Source organism: Cyprinus carpio, chromosome B12 (genome assembly GCF_018340385.1).
Source record: "Cyprinus carpio isolate SPL01 chromosome B12, ASM1834038v1, whole genome shotgun sequence".
NCBI lineage: Eukaryota > Metazoa > Chordata > Actinopteri > Cypriniformes > Cyprinidae > Cyprinus > Cyprinus carpio.
The window spans coordinates 23,237,423-23,254,780 of NC_056608.1; the positions used below are offsets into that span (position 1 = coordinate 23,237,423).

The 17,358-nt window shown below is 33.3% G+C and overlaps 1 protein-coding gene across 1 annotated transcript in view; it reads right to left on the bottom strand.

Annotated features, from left to right (window-relative positions):
* Positions 1 to 224: 224 nt before the first annotated feature.
* The window catches only part of dock1 (dedicator of cytokinesis 1), a 238,154-nt gene continuing 221,020 nt past the window's right edge, over positions 225 to 17,358 (bottom strand). Inside the window, exons 47-52 of the mRNA XM_042735997.1 lie at positions 13,368 to 13,505; positions 10,306 to 10,451; positions 7,094 to 7,292; positions 3,830 to 3,995; positions 2,175 to 2,326; positions 225 to 1,070 (exon numbers count right to left, since the gene is read on the bottom strand). Of these exons, the coding sequence (XP_042591931.1) occupies positions 975 to 1,070; positions 2,175 to 2,326; positions 3,830 to 3,995; positions 7,094 to 7,292; positions 10,306 to 10,451; positions 13,368 to 13,505 (897 nt within the window). The 3' untranslated portion in view covers positions 225 to 974. The remainder of the gene's footprint in view (positions 1,071 to 2,174; positions 2,327 to 3,829; positions 3,996 to 7,093; positions 7,293 to 10,305; positions 10,452 to 13,367; positions 13,506 to 17,358) is intronic.

Here is a 17,358-nt window from a genome sequence, read left to right on the forward strand (position 1 = left end):
AAAAAGCTGAATGGAAAACGTAGCTTTTCAACGAGCAACAAGTTAATGAACTCGCCTCAGACTCAACTTTCTCACTTTCCAGACTTGTTTTGCAGTGGTTAACCTGCGGTAACATCACACAAACAGAGCAGAGAGTCTTACTGGATGACGTTATCCTGACTAAACAAACCTGAAATCTGCGAGATGTCAACAATGCACTGGATTGATCAGCACCAAACAACAGGCACTTTACAAATACATTGAGTTTATTCAGAAGTCAGTAGTGGATTTAGAGCAGTCAATGTTATCGATATGCTTTTATGTGGTTTATATGCTTGATTGGTACAATGACTTTTAGTTGAGAATGAACAACACAAATTCAAAAAAAGATACATGGAAGAATACCTTTACTTTCCCTCTTATTAGAAAACCAAGCCCTTTTTGGATAAAAATGCCAATTTTTATAAACTGCAAATACAAAAAAAGGATAAAATTTACTTTCAAGAAAACAATAAAATAAAATCATATATACAAACCTCTGTACATAAATGTGTATATATTGAGGATAAAAACATCAGGTAAAAATGAGAGAAAGAGAAAACTTTGATTGTGGTTTGAATTGGTCACGCGTCTCAATGTGCATAAAAAGCTCATTCCTGCCTAAAGAGAGAAAACCTTGCTTCATCTCAAGTGGAGTTTTAGTCAAACATGCACCATCTGCCAAAAATACCCAGAACTCCCTGACTCCAGTTACACTGCATCTATATTTGCTGTCGTCTGACGGCTGGAGTGATGAGAAATAGACTGCGTCTCTGAGCTTGTATTGTCACTCGGGTGCAGGCTCCGAGCGCTGATCCGGCAGTGGACGATAATCAGCCGTTATGAGCGGGGCTGGGGTGAGGTGTTCATCATGCCACACTGTCAGGGATGTTGACGGAAAATCATTGGAAGAGGGCTGATGCGGATGTCTCCGTCTGACGATGCCGTCTGCTGGCTTACTGGACGATTCCTGAGTCGATGGAGGTCTGCTTGCGAGTGGTCTTCGGAGGGGGAGGGGGAGGGGTCTTGCTGGGTAAAGGAGGAGGAAGGTGCTGGAAAAATGAGGAAAAGAGAGATAGAGTTTTTAAAACACTTGAGTGAAGCATTAATTCTTCATTACACGAGTCACCGGAGAGATCAAATGGTGCTGCTTGTCCATGCTAAACTCCACGAAACATTACTAAAGTGATCCAAGTTAAGTCTCTGTGATGATCTGGTCTCTTCATATGAATGATATATGAAAGCAACAGAATGAATGAATGAATGAATGAAAAATAAATAATTTGTCTAATCTCTAAGCTTAAGTCACTATGAGCAATAATAATAAAATAAATAAAGTAGATCTAATACTAATAAAAAAGAAAAAAAAAAAACTTCAGAAGTTTGGGTTCAGGACATTTTTTAATTAATTAAACGAATGAATGAATTTTTAAATTAATATTTTAATTCAGCCAGGATGCACTGAATTGATTAAAAGTAACAGTAAAAACATGTATAGTGGTTTAAAAGATTTCTATTTTAATTCAATGTTGTTCATTCTTTACAACAAAAATATTAAAGAAATGACTCATGCACCAAATCAGCGTATTAAAATGATTTCTGAAGGACTTCTGAAAATTCAACTTTGATCCACAGGAATAAATAATATTTTGAAGTATATTCAATTATTTGAAATTAAACTAATATTTCACTGTATTTTTGATCAAATAAATGCAGACTTGTTGAGCGTAAGAGGCTTCTTTTGACCCCAAGCCTGCATTAAGTGCATCATAAAAGAATATTTTACAGCCTGCCGTCATACAGCAAAGAACTTCAAGCCGTTTCAACCTTTAACACTGTAATTTGACATATGGTAACTTCCAGCAGCTGCAGAGAAGTTCAGGTTATGGGTTAATTAAACAGTGTCTGGGATTATTTCAAGTAAAATCCTGCAGAGAGAGAGACTGATCAAGGGCACCTTCATCCGCTCTGGTCACAGTCACACACGGCGCTCGGTGTGCAGCGATGAGAAGAGTCTACACTGACAAACACTGAATATAACACTACACTGACGCTCCTCAGAGATGAACAACAGGAAGAGACTTCTTAACGGATTCATAACCACTAAACCGCTGTATGTATGTCAGTCACTGATGGATGTGGATGCAGTGTTTTACCCGCTGGTGTGGCAGTGGAGGAGGGGGCGTGGTCGGACTGGCCAGGTCTGAGTTGTCCATCAAGTTTCCATAGTCGCCCATGCTGCTCTTGACAGGAAGTGGGGGCGGAGTCTCGCCCTTATCTCCATAACCCGTCCCGTTCAGCTCTAGATCTGCATTGAAACAAGATAGAGATCAACATGATGATGCATGACATTTTCACCTGTGCCTGAAACGCAATGTAAATCAGTTGTTTTTGGAGGCCTGCGCAGTGATTCCAGCACAGATGACGACATGCGGTGCAAACTCAGAATCAGACAGCGGGGTGAACCCATGGGAGAGTAAACGCCTCGCACTAGAGTCTGAATCATTACACAAGACCAGATCAGACACGCTTTCATCTGAGTTATTAACACCTCTGCAGCCTCCCAGAATCCTGCGCTTCACACCACGGCGTTACGTTTGTGTGTCATCACACTACAGCATGAGACGGAGCACATTTGTTGAAGGTGCGGTTTAAGGTGGGAGAAAGTTTGGCTGTATTTAAATTCATCGCCTGGTACAGGACAGACACAAATGACACATTCAAAAACATATGATCATACTGTAAATACAATATCATCAAACCAAACACATTCAACTTAGATAAAAGGCAAGATGGAGTACAATTCTACATAAAAGATTATTTAAACTGTAAACTTTTTTCTGGATAAATAAATCCTTAAAAGTTTGTCCTGATAATGATATTATTTAAAAAAAAGCTAATATTAAAATAATTAGTATGCAAATGACTCTACAGTACAACTACTGCATGCACTACTGTTCAAAAGTTTTGGGGTTGGGAAGATGTTTTCTAAAGAAATTAATACTTTTATTCAGCAAGGATGCATTAAATTGATTAAAAGTGACAGCCAACATATTTATAATGTTAGAAAGATTTTTTTTTTTTTTGAGTAAATACTGTTTGAGCTTTCTATTCACAAAGGAAACATTTGGCATTGCATCACAGGAATAAACTACATTGTAAAATGTATACAAAGTAGAAAACAGCTCTTTTGAACTGCAATATTTCACAAAATTCCTGTTTTCACTTTGTTTTTAATCAATTTAGTTGGTGAGCTTAAGTAACTTCTTTCAAAAACTTAAAAAAAATAAAATAAATAAAAAACACTCTTTTCGACCCCAAACTTTTAGATGATAATGTAAATCAGACTGAAGGACTTGGATAATTATCAACACCTCTATTTGTTCCAACAGCTAAAATATGATGAATTATGTTGATAAAGCAACACCAGAGGACAATATGTGATGCCAAATCTAGCTCTGCAGCATTTCAGCAGATCAAAGCCAGTTTTCTCTTATTTATTATTATCTAAAATATGCAGACTGCTGTAGGCACGCAGGTGTTCAGATGTGTGATTAGATATCTCCATGCTGAATTTCTCCTATTTACAGCCGCCTTTTAGCTTCATTCATTCAAATGATGCCAGAATTTATATATTAAAATAGCCTTTTTGTAAATTGATGTCACTATTATAAAGTCTTCTCCTGTAGGTGGGCGGGGCTTCCTTGGCAATGATCTATCTTAATTTGCTTTAGTAAAACTGGCACAATTTCATCTTGTTTTGAAATAAAACTGCAGGGAATCTGTCAGATCAGTGTGAAGTATGACATACTGGATCCAGACAGTAAGCTGAACTGCAGTTTGGCCCGGGGCGTGATGGGAGGTGGGACGCTGGGTGCAGACGGGTTGGCAGGGGCTCCTGGAGACACCGAGAGCCTCTTCTCACCCAGCAAGTTGATCACCTGACTCTTCGGCCTCTGGGGCCTCAAGGGACTGATCTAGAGAGAGGAAAACATGACAGATTAACATTACAGAGAGAACCGCGCTTTCTGGGAGAAGGTTTCCATAAATGAAGACTAAACAGGATGACCGTTATAAATGCGGCCATAGTAATGGAACATGAAATGGATGGATATAATGATAATGGGGGAAAAATAAGTAAAAGAGTAAAGAACAGCCATTCAAAGAGCTCAGGTGCATTTCCATGATCATACAGGTTTATCTAATGCTTAATGAATTATTCCAGTTGTAAATGACCATCATTAATAAACTTAAAAGGCAGGATTCAGACGGCTAAATAAGCCACTCTGTGTCACCCTGACCTCCTGACACGTTTTAATCTGCTTGTTTGCAATACAACATCTACACAGGACGTAATGCAAAACGTACTTCGATAAAGAACGTAACGCCAGTTCAGATGTGAGCAGGTGTATTGTGAACAGTGTTGGGGGTAATGCATTACAAGTAACACGAGTTACGTAATCAGATTACTTTTTTCAAGTAACTAGTAAAGTAACGCATTACTTTTTAATTTACAAGAAAATATCTGAGTTACTTTTTCAAAAAAGTGACGCCAGTTACTTTGTATTCCCATTTTTTGACTGACAAGCCTCCTGTTCCCATATTGGGTGAAATCGGAAGTATGGAGGCGTTGTGTGCGCTGTGTGAACATGATGTTACTGTAGTTCTAGACTAAATGAGTGGGATTCATCCCACTCACAAAAAAACAAAAAACAAAACAGATTTAGTATTCATCAAAATTAATCAAAACCGTGAAATGCAAACTCAGAATATGACGCAAACCTGCAATAATTAAATATATTAAATAACACAAATGTATCTATTCCCATTTTATTAACAGTGTTTTGCTGCTGACCTTTGATGATCCAGTTCAACCATACTAATAATCAAAAATGACTTTAGATAAACTAACAATTGTGCTTCATTGTTTTTTTTTTTATTGCGAAAGAGTGTTGAACCTTCTTCTCCTGTGTTCTACTGTACAGACGTGAACTTACTTTTCCTTCAGCCTGCGGTTTATTCATTACACTTCTTGGTGGGAAAGGGCTTTTACATTTGCTATAAATAGAACTTCTTATATTAAAAAACAATCAAGCCCCTGCTCATATTTAAAAAAAGTAACGTGAAAGTAACGTTGTAATGTAACACATTACTTTCCATAAAAAGTAACTAAGTAACATATTTAGTTACTTTTTTAGGGAGTAATGCAATATTGTAAGGCATTACTTTTAAAAGTAACTTTCCCCAACACTGATTGTGAATCACATTTTTTGCATTGTGACAAAACTGTTCTTTAAAATTAGTCTTTTAATTTTAGATTTGCACATCATTTGAGTGAAGTAACATTTAGGCTTCTGTGATAAATGCTGTGACGTGCATTAAAATGTAACATCATAATTTTTTAAAAAACTTTTACGGACACTTCTGCAGTGTAAACTGACACCTAAAATCATCAATAAAATGATAATAAATATTTAAAAAATATATATTTTTAACAGGAAGATATTTTTGGCATCAGATAAAAAAATGAATAAAACATTACAAATAAAACAAATCAAAAATTTAAATATATAAATATAAAAAAATACATAAAATTTAATAATTAATAATAACATTAAGATATTTGCATTTGTAATATGTCAGAAATACACTTTGTATATATTTTTTGCTAAACATTTCTATTTTGTTTTCTCATTAAAGAAATTTTCACTTGCAACAGCAAAATAAAATAAATACAAATATTACAAAATTATACAAACACAAAATTTATATTCTTTGTCCTTATCAGATAAGGACATTAACAATAAAAAAGAAAGCTCATTAAAGATGTAAAAAATGATCCAGACGTGCTTGTTATCAGCATGACAGATTAATCGAGCATTAAATCAGATTGTTCAGCTCTTGCTTTAGCGGCTGACTGTGAACTGCAGAGGTCAGTGGCCTATAGAAAGGGTCAAGGTAATTATGATGATTTATAAAAGACAAACTATGCAGAAGGTCCAGGGCTGAGTAATTATGTGCGCTAGTTTTTCTCTATTCAGAAATGCGAGGTTGCCAGATTAGTCGGTGAAGTCAGAGAGGCTCTGAATGGGTCAAATTATTCTTATTATGTGCTGTTTGTTCTAGAGCTGCTTGAGCGCATTCAGTATTCATATTCAAAGAGCTTGAAGAGACTCGCAAGTGCAGATTCAGACACAGCCTCAAAAACAGAAACAAAAAGATGAAAAGGACTGCTCCAGGAACCATTCTTTAAAATGGAAAGCAAACAAATGAAAGTCTTTCGGTTTATAATGATTAATAATGATGATATTGTTTTTGTCAAAAATGTGTAAGGAAATTGGGCAAATTTTTTTTTTTTTTTATTATATTATATTTACTATTACTACTATATAATTTATTAATATTTTGAATAAGTTTAGTAAATATTATTTTATATTTAAAACTTTCTGCTTTTTTAAATATCTCTTGAAGTTTTATTTTAGTTTTAATAACTTTAGTACCTCAACTTGCTTTATTTCAATTAATTGGCAACGCTTTATTTCATTTTTTAAAACTTTTTTAATTAAATTTTTTTAATTGTTTTTGTTGTAGTTAAAGCACTGCATGAAACGCTTTATTTCATTAAAAAAAAAAAAAAATATATATATATATATATTATATATATATAATTATAAATATATTATATATATATATATATATACACACACGATACTTTCTTAAAGAAAAAGAAGCCTTTTCATGAAAAAATGAAGGACTTGTGTTTTTTCCCAAGAAAGAATTACTTATCATAGATCAAAAGAAAAACACACACATTGCATACTTAGTAAGAGAGAGTTTTGAAAAAATATAAATAAATAAATAATAAATTTAAAATTTAAAAAAATGTATTTAAACAAAAAAAAAACCAATTAATTTAAAGTGTATTTAACATTTCTTTTTATGCAGCTGCAAAAGCAAACTTTTGTCATTGGTGTGTGATTTGGTGCTTGATGCAGTAAGTTTACTTTCAGTGACTTGTCTTGAAGTGCAGAGCAAGTCTTTATTTGCTCATGGATTTGTGTGGACAGATACTCACGGTCTCTGACAGAATGACCGCCTCACTGGGCTGCAGCGGGTTCTCAGCCGTCTTCAGCTCCTTATCAAACAGCTCCTGGTGTTTGCTGTTCCTTTTCTCTTTCTTTTTCTCCTTCCTGTCTTTCTCAGGTTCGTCTCGATCCAGTTTATCCTGAGACTTACAGTGCAGCTTCTTTGGTAAGAGAGGCTCCAAGGCAAATCTATCAGATGAGAGAGAGAAGAGGAGGATGCAGATAATCGAGCGGCGGCTGTGTTTTATTGGATAAGACTTCTGGGCTGTTTAATATCACAGAGAAGCCTCTTATGAAGTCTTGAGCAAATATTAGCACTCATTTGACATTTTGCTCTAACTGTAAACTCAAAAGCAAGTTTCTGGTGTTCAGTCTCAAGTGTCATGGCAACCAATCATATTAGCTAATTGAAAATGACACATTATATTTTTATAACATGTTATTCTTAGTGATCAGGGCTCAGACCTGGGATTTTTTTTCTTTTTCTGCCATCCTAGTGAGTTTGATGTCAACCAATTTTGTTATTGAGCTATATTTTTACAGGCCTCACCAATAAATAAATAAATAAATAAATAAATAAATAAATAAATAAATAAATAAAAAATAAATAAAAAATAAAAGGTGAAAACATAATAATTAAAATTTTTATAATTTTAATTATAATGTTTATATGGTTTTTGAATTATTAAAATTTAAATAAAAATAAATATAAGGTTAAAAAAAAAAAAAGTTTGCATTTTTAATATAATATATTTAATATATTTTTAATTTTAAATTTTTATTTTCTGTTTTCATTAAACATTTTCTGAAGAAAAAGGTTTTTAATTTGAAAATAGTCATATTAAAATAAGGACATAAAAAATTTAATTATTAAAATGCAAAAAAAGGGTCAGAAATATATATCAATATGTTTTTTGTAAAACGTTTAAATGTTTTTTTACCCATTAAACATGTTTAAAAGTTCTTAATTTGTAATAATTGCTGGAATATAATGTATAACAATATCCAGATGTAATATAACCCTACGAGAGCTATATACTAAGCTGTTAAAAAATAACATTGCTTGCATCAAAATACATAAATCAATTTCATATTTTTGAGAAAACATTATGCCAGCAAGCTAATGATACCCAAATAACATTTAAATCAACAAAATCTGCAATAACGGTCTTTAATAAACCATAGGAAACTAAATGTTCAAGTTTGCAAAGCACAAAAGCCCATGATTGATGAACGTAAGATGCAGCAGCACTGACTCGAAAACGCTCTCATGCCGGCTCCATCCTTATCTGCCGTTTCATAAAGTAAATGAAAACCACAGAAAGTGTATTTGTTAGCACAAGCGTACGTGAACCCAGACAGCTCGACTCTGCACAGAAAAACTGTGTCATCACTATTGGATTTCAGGTCCAAAGCTCAGAACAAACTAGTTTCTTAAAAACGCAGCGATGCCGGATAGAAATCGTACATCATCCATGCAAACGTGCTCCCGCAAAAGAGAATCTCTGCATTAAAGTGTGGTTCATATCTGCTGACCTGGGCGATAATAAGACTCGCGGGCGGTTTTGTACAGCGGGAAGCAGCGAAGACGCCCAGCAGAATCTCTGGCTCTCATAATCAGAATGTCGGGCTCAAGCGAATCAAAGCGCTTTAATGAGATGGATTAACTAATCAAATGAAAGCTCTTGTGAAGCGCTGCCCTTGATAGAATCGCTCTCTTCAAACATGCACTAATTAATCCTTAAGGCTGGCATCTGTGTGTCCGCCGCGCTACACTGCCAGCAACCTGACAGGGAACAGAGACATGCCACGAGATCACAGGCGTTTAACACTCATACACACATCTGAGTCTGTCTCAACTGATGGAACATCTTAAAGTGAAATATAATGAATTCTTGATGATTCTTGGAGAAACAGCAGGTGATTCAGTGCAGTACGGCTGTAAGTGTGCATGAGAACCAACCGCATGCTAAGAGAAATCACAAAGGACAGAAATGAAAAAGTCACTCTAACCTAGGAAGTGTTCTGTGCTAGTCCTCCTGTAACGGCTAAATGAAGAAAATAAGTCACTCCACTAATGTGGCTTTTTCAGTGGCTGATGCTGATATCTGGAGAGAGATCATTATTTAAATAATGAAACATTTTACTTCTTGTTTAAACGGTTTTGACCCAGATTAGAAACTCCTGTTTTACGTACAGTATGTCTACTATAGGCTTGCAGTGCTATTTTAGTATCCTTTATATTCTATCATAGTTTCTGTTTGTATTTTGAATAGATTTTTTTTTAATGATTTCGGTTTTTAATTTTAGTCAATGTTTTAGTAAATATTCTATCATAGTCTGTTAATATTCTTGGTTTTTATTTTAATTTTATTTGAAGTTTTTGCTATTGTGTTGTTTTTGTATTTTTTATTTGTTTTTGTAAATATATCTATATAGCTCTTTTAGGTTTTATGTTTAGTTTTAGTTTTTTTTTAGTATTTCATTGTTTTAAATTTTTTATTTACATTTTTTATTATTTAACTTTCAGTGAATATTTATTTTATTTCAAGTAATGAAACAATTATATAATATACTATATTAACTTATTTATGAAATCAAAATTTCATAAATAATAATACCTAACTAATAATAAGGCTACTGTCTAAAAGTTTAGGGACCAGTATGATTTCTAATGTTTTTAAAAGCTGTCTCTTCTGCTCACAAAGGCTGTATATACTTGATCAAAAAATAAAAGTAAAAAAAGTAATACTGTGAAATATTATTACAAATTAAAATAACTGTTTTCTATTTGAATATATTTTAGAATGTAATTTATTCCTGTGATCAAATCTGAATTTTCAGCATCATTACTCCAGTCTTCAGTGTCACATGATCTTCAGAAATCATTATAATATGCTAATTTGCAGCTCAAGAAGCATTGTTCATTATCAGTGTGGAAAACAGTTGTGCTGCTTCATATTTTTGTAGAAAGTGACTTTTCAGGAATGGCTGATGAATAGAAAGACAAAAAACAGCATTTATTGGCAAATCTTTTGTAATATTATAAGTGTCTTTACTGTTTTGATCAATTTAATGCATTCTAAACCATACTGTATGTATAAACAGTAAAAAGAAAGAATGAAAGAAAGCAATAAAAGTGAAATATCTGCACATTGCTCTAGCAGTGGTCTGGATGGTGTGTGTGTGTGTGTGTGTTTACCCGTCTGATCCCGGTCTGGAGGGAGAGTTGTCTGATGATATGGAGGTCACAGACACGACAGACAGGGGCCTCTGAGATGACGGCATGGTGAAGGAGCGAACCATTGAATGCGGGCGACTGCCCCGCCGCTCGTCCAACACGGGAGGCTGAAACACACCACATTTCATCAGTTCTTTAAAAATTCTGTCATTAATTACTCACCCTCATGACATTCCAAACCTGTAAGACTTTCGGATTCTTTTAATTTGGATTATTTTAACGATGTGCTTACTACGTTTCTGGACCTTGATCGTGGTAGGATCCTTGCTCTCTCTGGAGGGTCAGAGACCTCTCAGAATTCCTCAAAAATATCTTAATTTGTGTTCTGAAGATGAATGAAGGTCTTACAGGTTTGGAATGACGTGAGGGTGAGTAATTAATGACAGACTTTTCATTTCTGGGTGAACTATCCCTTTAAGAGTTCAGACCACACACACCGACTCGATGAACAGGCCAAGTGTGAGTATGTTCCTGCTGATTCTCATTGCTTTAATACAGCCTTTGCCTCTTTCTGTGTGAATCTCGTATGTACATTATGAGATTATGAACTGCTCATACCTTCCTTGTCTTCCTCCTGTCCTGCGCTGTCCTTGAAACAGATACATGTAGCACAGACGCGTCCTCAGTCTTTCACACACTGTATAGAAAGCTTTGCTGCTAATTCTAGAGCCTTGGCAGAGCACGGCGATCAATAACTGCCAGCTACTGCAACTCTCTCTCTCTCTCTCTCTCTCTCTCTCTCTCTATCTCTCATGCGCTCACTCTCTTTCTCTACCTGTCTGCCGTACTCTTTTCTTCCCGTCTCTCATTCCCTCCTCCAGCATTCTCCTGTCAGAGATCTCAGCATGTCTGTTCGGACCAGAGGAGGGGCACGATTCTTTACAGTGTGTTTGGGACTGTAAGTGTGTCACAGTTACAAAGACACACAATCACTCAGTGCGTCTCCAAACACAGCTGTGGAAACTTTCGCTCTACTTTTCTAAGGTTTTCCCACACCAAATGCAGTAAAAATGATGGGAAAAAAGTGTGTGTGTGTGTGTAACAACATGCCACGAAAAAATCTAGTCTAGTATATCAAACCATATTTCCAAAAAGCAAAGACATATTATCATAAAAAATAAATAAATAAATAAATAAAATATTATTTATCATTGAACAGTAGCATTAATACAATTACAAATCTTATTTATTTTTGCTACACACATGATTTTCTATGTGAACATGGATAATATTTTGTAAAAGGAAGAAGGTGAGATGTCTTAAACTGTATATGGGTCAACTACAACTGCAAAAGCTTTTTACTCAAAAGTTTTTAGAAAATGAGACATCAATCATATATTAAAATGCTGCATTAAGTAACTTACGCTCTTTTATTATAAATAATAATAATAATAACGGTATTTTTTTTAAAGTAAATTAAATGAAGCATTGACTGGCATGTTTTGTCAGTGAAGTTAGACCTAATTAAAAGGTAATGAGTCTCAATAACAGCACTGATGAACTACTTGATTAAGTTTGTGGCAGGTGTTACAAAAAACTAGCAGGCTTATAGGGAAGACAATTTTGATGATAAACCTATCATAATTTGATTAACAACATAATAGAACTGATTAAAAAATAATTTAAATTAAAACATATATATATATATATATATATATATATATATATATATATATATATATTATATATATATATATATATATATATATATATATAAAACATGTGTGCATTAAATATGTAAATATATGTATATTCTTGGAAAATAACCATTTGAAAAATTTCTATGGAAGACTGTTCACACCATGTAATTGTGACTTTCTAGCAATATGGACTTGATCAAAGTCTGAACTGTTAGATATAATTATTTTTCTCACAATTCTGCTCTGAATTCCAAGCAATTGCAATTCTGGGTTTTTCTTACATTTCCGAGTATATATGTGACCCTGGAGCACAAAAGCAGTCTTAAGTCTGTGGGGTGTGTTTGTAGTTGAGTGTTGAGTCTTAAGTCTCTGGGGTAAATGATTGATTTTTTCTTTATGCCAAAAATCATTAGGATATCAAGTAAAGATCATGTTCCATGAAGATATTTTGTAAATTTCATATGGTAAATATATCAAAACTTATTTTTTGATTAGTAATATGCATTGCTAAGAACTTCATTTGGACAACTTTAAAGATGATTTTCTCAGTTTTTTTATTTTTTTGCACCCTCAGATTCCAGATTTTCAAATAGTTGTATCTCGACCAAAAATTGTCCGATCCTAATAATCCATACATCAAGGGAAAGCTTATTTATTCAGCTTTCAGATGATGTATAAATCTTAATTTTAAATAATGGTGTCATTTTTTTCATATTAATTAATAATGATTATAGAATTAATTTTGAACACAAAGTTGTTAAAAAATCAGTTTTACAACAAAATAGCTTTAAAAAAAAGCACTTATTTTTACATGAATATTTTAATGTCATAGCGGATGAACAAAAAAGTATTCAGCCTGATAATACTATGAGTTACTGTTAGGATTTTTTTATAGTTACCTTGAAAAATAAGCCAGACTTACAGCTCTATTTAAGCAGTAACAGCATTTAAAACTGCAATTGCACAATGCCTCATAATCATCTAACAGCTGCCATGACTTCATTCAGTACAAAATGTCTATAGTGCTTTTCACAATACATATTCTAAAGCAGCTTATCTTCATAAAGCAGCACATTTAAATAATAATGCCCAGTGAGCAAATCAAAACAGCGTCCCAAGATAGTGAGGAAGAAAAACCAAGACCCAACACAGACAAATGCAGACAAACATGCAACACATAAATCAGACACAGAATGTGTGTAATAGTTCATAGCCATCTGTTTGTATTGTGAGGTAAGAGTCCATCCTGAGGTCATGTGATGCATGCAAGCGAGCTGTGATGAACAACATTCGTGAATGTGTGAAGGCTGATGGTTATGGCGGAGTGAATGATGAAGGCGTGATGCAGCATGATTTGGAAAGTGACCGTCTGTTGGGACTCACTAGTGCTCTGACGCCGTACTGCTTCTCCACCTTCTCTTTCAGCTGTTTGAAACACACCTCCAAACGCTCGTGAAACGGACGAAGAGCATCCGTCACCTTCTCGCCGTGGATACGAACTCCTTCTGCCAGGTTCGGGATCTGAAAGAGACGCAGACAAACAAAAGCACAGCAATTAAACCACAATCTTACATAAAACTTGAGAAAAAATGACTAAAGCATTCACACTGACAGGAACCGTTATAAAAGACACACTCAACAAATGTTTATCTAGACCCAATACCATAAAGCTCTTCAAAAGCGCTTTAAAATTCAAATAAAAACATACACATTCTAGTTACAAAACAGTATAGAAAACTAAATGTTTGTATTGCTTCTATAATGCGTTTATTATATAAATACTTTTTTTTAATTTAGCCACAGAGATAGTCTACAGTAAAATAAAATAAAGGAACCATTACAACTACAATGACAAAAACTAACAACTGTATATTCACAACTGTATATAACTACAGTACCATTAACATTAACCTAGATAAATAAATATTGTAAATAGCTGATGTTCATTGTTAGTTTATGATAATTCCATGTTAACTAATTAAACAAAATACAAACAAAATCACTGAGCATTTACCCCAAAAATCAACCTACATGAATATGTGAGGGAAAAAAATAAAGCACTTTCTGCTCTTTAACATGCATTCACAAAAACAAAATACCAAAAATATACTTTGACTTAATATACTTATTACCTTATGTAATTACTTTATTTTAAAATGTTTTGCTAACCTCTTTTGACTGCAATTTTTTTTGGTTGCAAAGCAATATATAAAAGCACATTTTTATAGTTTATAATGTCTTTATTCTCTATAAACACATACATTTGTCTATACAGTAAAATGAAATACAAATAAATTTTATTCTCTATAAACGCATATAAATTATGATTAATCACATCCAAAATAAAAGTTTTGTTTACATAATATATGTGTGTATACTGTGTATATTTATTATGTATATATAAATACACACACATGCATGTATATATTTAAGAAGAATATGTTATGTTTATATATTAAATATATTTATATATAATATAAAATATAAGAATATAAAAAATATATAAATGTATAATACATGTAAATATTTTCTAAATATATAATTTATGTGTGTGTATTTATATATACATAATAAATATACCCTGTACACATACATATATTATGTAAACAAAACTTTTATTTTGGATGTGATTACTCGTGATTAATCATTTGACAGCCCTAATATAAATACAAATAAATGGACATCATAAAGAACAACGGTATATTAATAAATTACATTACCATTGCATTAACCAAGATAAATAAATATTGTAAATGAAATGAAAGCACTGAGCATTCTCCCCAAAGTCAACCTCACTAATCAACTAGATGTGTACTGTCGAAGTGAGACGTAACCTGTAGCTCTTCTGGACTGATTTACTCAAGCCTCTCGGTCGCAGTGATTCACCTCGGCCTGAAATATCACTCTGAGGTTCAATTTTCTGTCTTCTACATAAAATCTCTGGCCTGACAAGACACATAAAACAGGCAACCAGCCACTAAAGCACCGGCGCTGGCTTTATTTGCAAGCTACAGTGAAAGACGGATCATATTACACAGGATTTCAAACAAACCTTTGTGCACAAGCAGTCATCGCACAAAGCACTGCGTTCTCTCTCAAATATGACTCAAAAAGTCTCCTGCTAATCTGAATGTACAGAATAAAGCATAACACATCAGATAGGATATAACAGTGCTGAATGTGCGCACACACACACACACAGAATCTGAACTGCTCAGCTAATTGCAAAGAGAGGTGCTGCTGTCTCCAGACATTATGAGAGTAAATCAGAGTGCTATAAAGATGAGGTTTTTCTGAACCAAAAACTCCAACAAGCTTCCCCTTCAACTGATGCAATGCAGCGCAATGCGATGGAGAGGAACACTTTCTCGCGCTCACGTCAAAATGGTCATCAACCATGAAAGTAAAGATATCAAGCTTCTCTTCAGAATTTTAAACAACCTCTCGAAAGAAAAGAAGAAAAACACAGAGATCATACTTTTGTTTTATCTCTGAAAGAACAAAAGCACTTTATAACAATTTTCTAGCAGTTTTTGACTTGTTTTCCAGTACAAATATGTCAATGACACACAGATAAGCAATGTGACATATGTCTCATCACATAAGTGAAAATCAAGTTAATGTGCCAATGAAGAAAAAAATAAACTTCATTCAAATGGAAAACATTTTTTTCTGACCCAAACTGCATACTTGTTTGTGTCTCAGGTAAATATATCTGGATTTCTGAATACTTGTTTAAATATTTAAAGTATTGAAATGTTTTAAAAAAATATTTGTTTAAATGCATTTAAATATTTAAATCCCTTAATGTTTAATTATTTGTTTAAATATCTGAAATATTTACTTTTTAAACATTTATATATAAGTATCTGTAAAGTTTACAGATTTAAGTACTTAATTTTAAATGCATGAATATTTGTTTAAATATGTTGGTGCTTGCTCTATACAGGTGAAGAGTTTAATTAACACGATCACGTTAACAAACAAATGTACATAAGGATAATTTATGCTAAATAATTTTATAGCTCCCTTATTAAATACACAATATACTGTAGCACGATTTTTCCAACTCGAGCTCTGAATTCTACATAACACAGAAGCGATGCGGAGTTTGTTCAGATGCTCCTGCAGTTCAACAGTCGTGAGAGGATTCCTGCTTTAATAAGGGTTGTTAGCACCGCAGGGAGTTTCTGAAGGAGAAAGAGATACAGACAGATAGAGCACTGCTCGTGTCTCCAGGCAAACCCAGACCTTTATAACATGATCAGAGTGAGGGAATTCTGGGTAGACTGTAGAGTGGCAAAACCGCTACAAAAGCAGGCTGCCAAATCACACAAACACAACTACACATACGTCTCATCAGAGAACTCTGACTGAAAATATAACTGATGAGCACATATGGACACGGAATGAAGAATTCAGTGCTCAAACGCAGAGATCATCAATGCTTTCCTTCAGTTTGAATATCTTCCTGTTATAAATAGTAGAACATATGGTACAAACACCCAAGGTCATGAGTATGATGACGTTTCTAGTAATCCTGCTGTGCTTGATTAGGATTGGAGCTCAACTCAACAACACACGGGTCCTCCAGAAGTGGGTTTGGACTGAAAACACATAAACTTACATATATTTTATTCTAAAAACCTGGTAAGCACGACCTGGAGAAGACACACGCTGTGTGTAAATCATGTCACACAATAAAATATGCAGGGGGGTAATACCCATAGATATGTATAGATGCCCTATTCGACCGCTCCAGATACTTTACTCCAATGATGTTTGCAGTGTTATTTCAGTATTACTGAGGAATTATTATAGTTTTTATTATTTGAATAATAACAATAATAATATTACTATTATCATATACCATTTTTTATTAAAATATTATATATATATATATATATATATATATATATATATATATATATATATATATATATATATATATATATATATATATATATATAATTTTTTTGAATCAGTTATCTTCATATTTTATGTTTTTATTTTCATTTTAGTTACATTTAGTAATTTAGTTGTTTCTGTCATTTTTCATTTATTTAAATTTCTGATTTTAGTTTTAGTTATTTTAGTGCATTTTAGTGCAAGGCAAACTTAATTAAAATGAAAAATGTAGCTGAAATAAAAAATTATATATTTTGTATTTTATTTCAAGAATAACAAAAACATATTTTAGTTCAAGCAACATTTTTTTTGTTTAAGTTTTATTTAACTATAAGAACCCTGGTTGTTTGGCTCCCAACATTCTTTAGAATATTTTTTATGCTCTGCTGGAGAAGAAAAAAAAAAAATTCATATAAACAAACATAGCAAAATAAAAGGTTGTAGTCTATTATGTCTTAAAATAAAA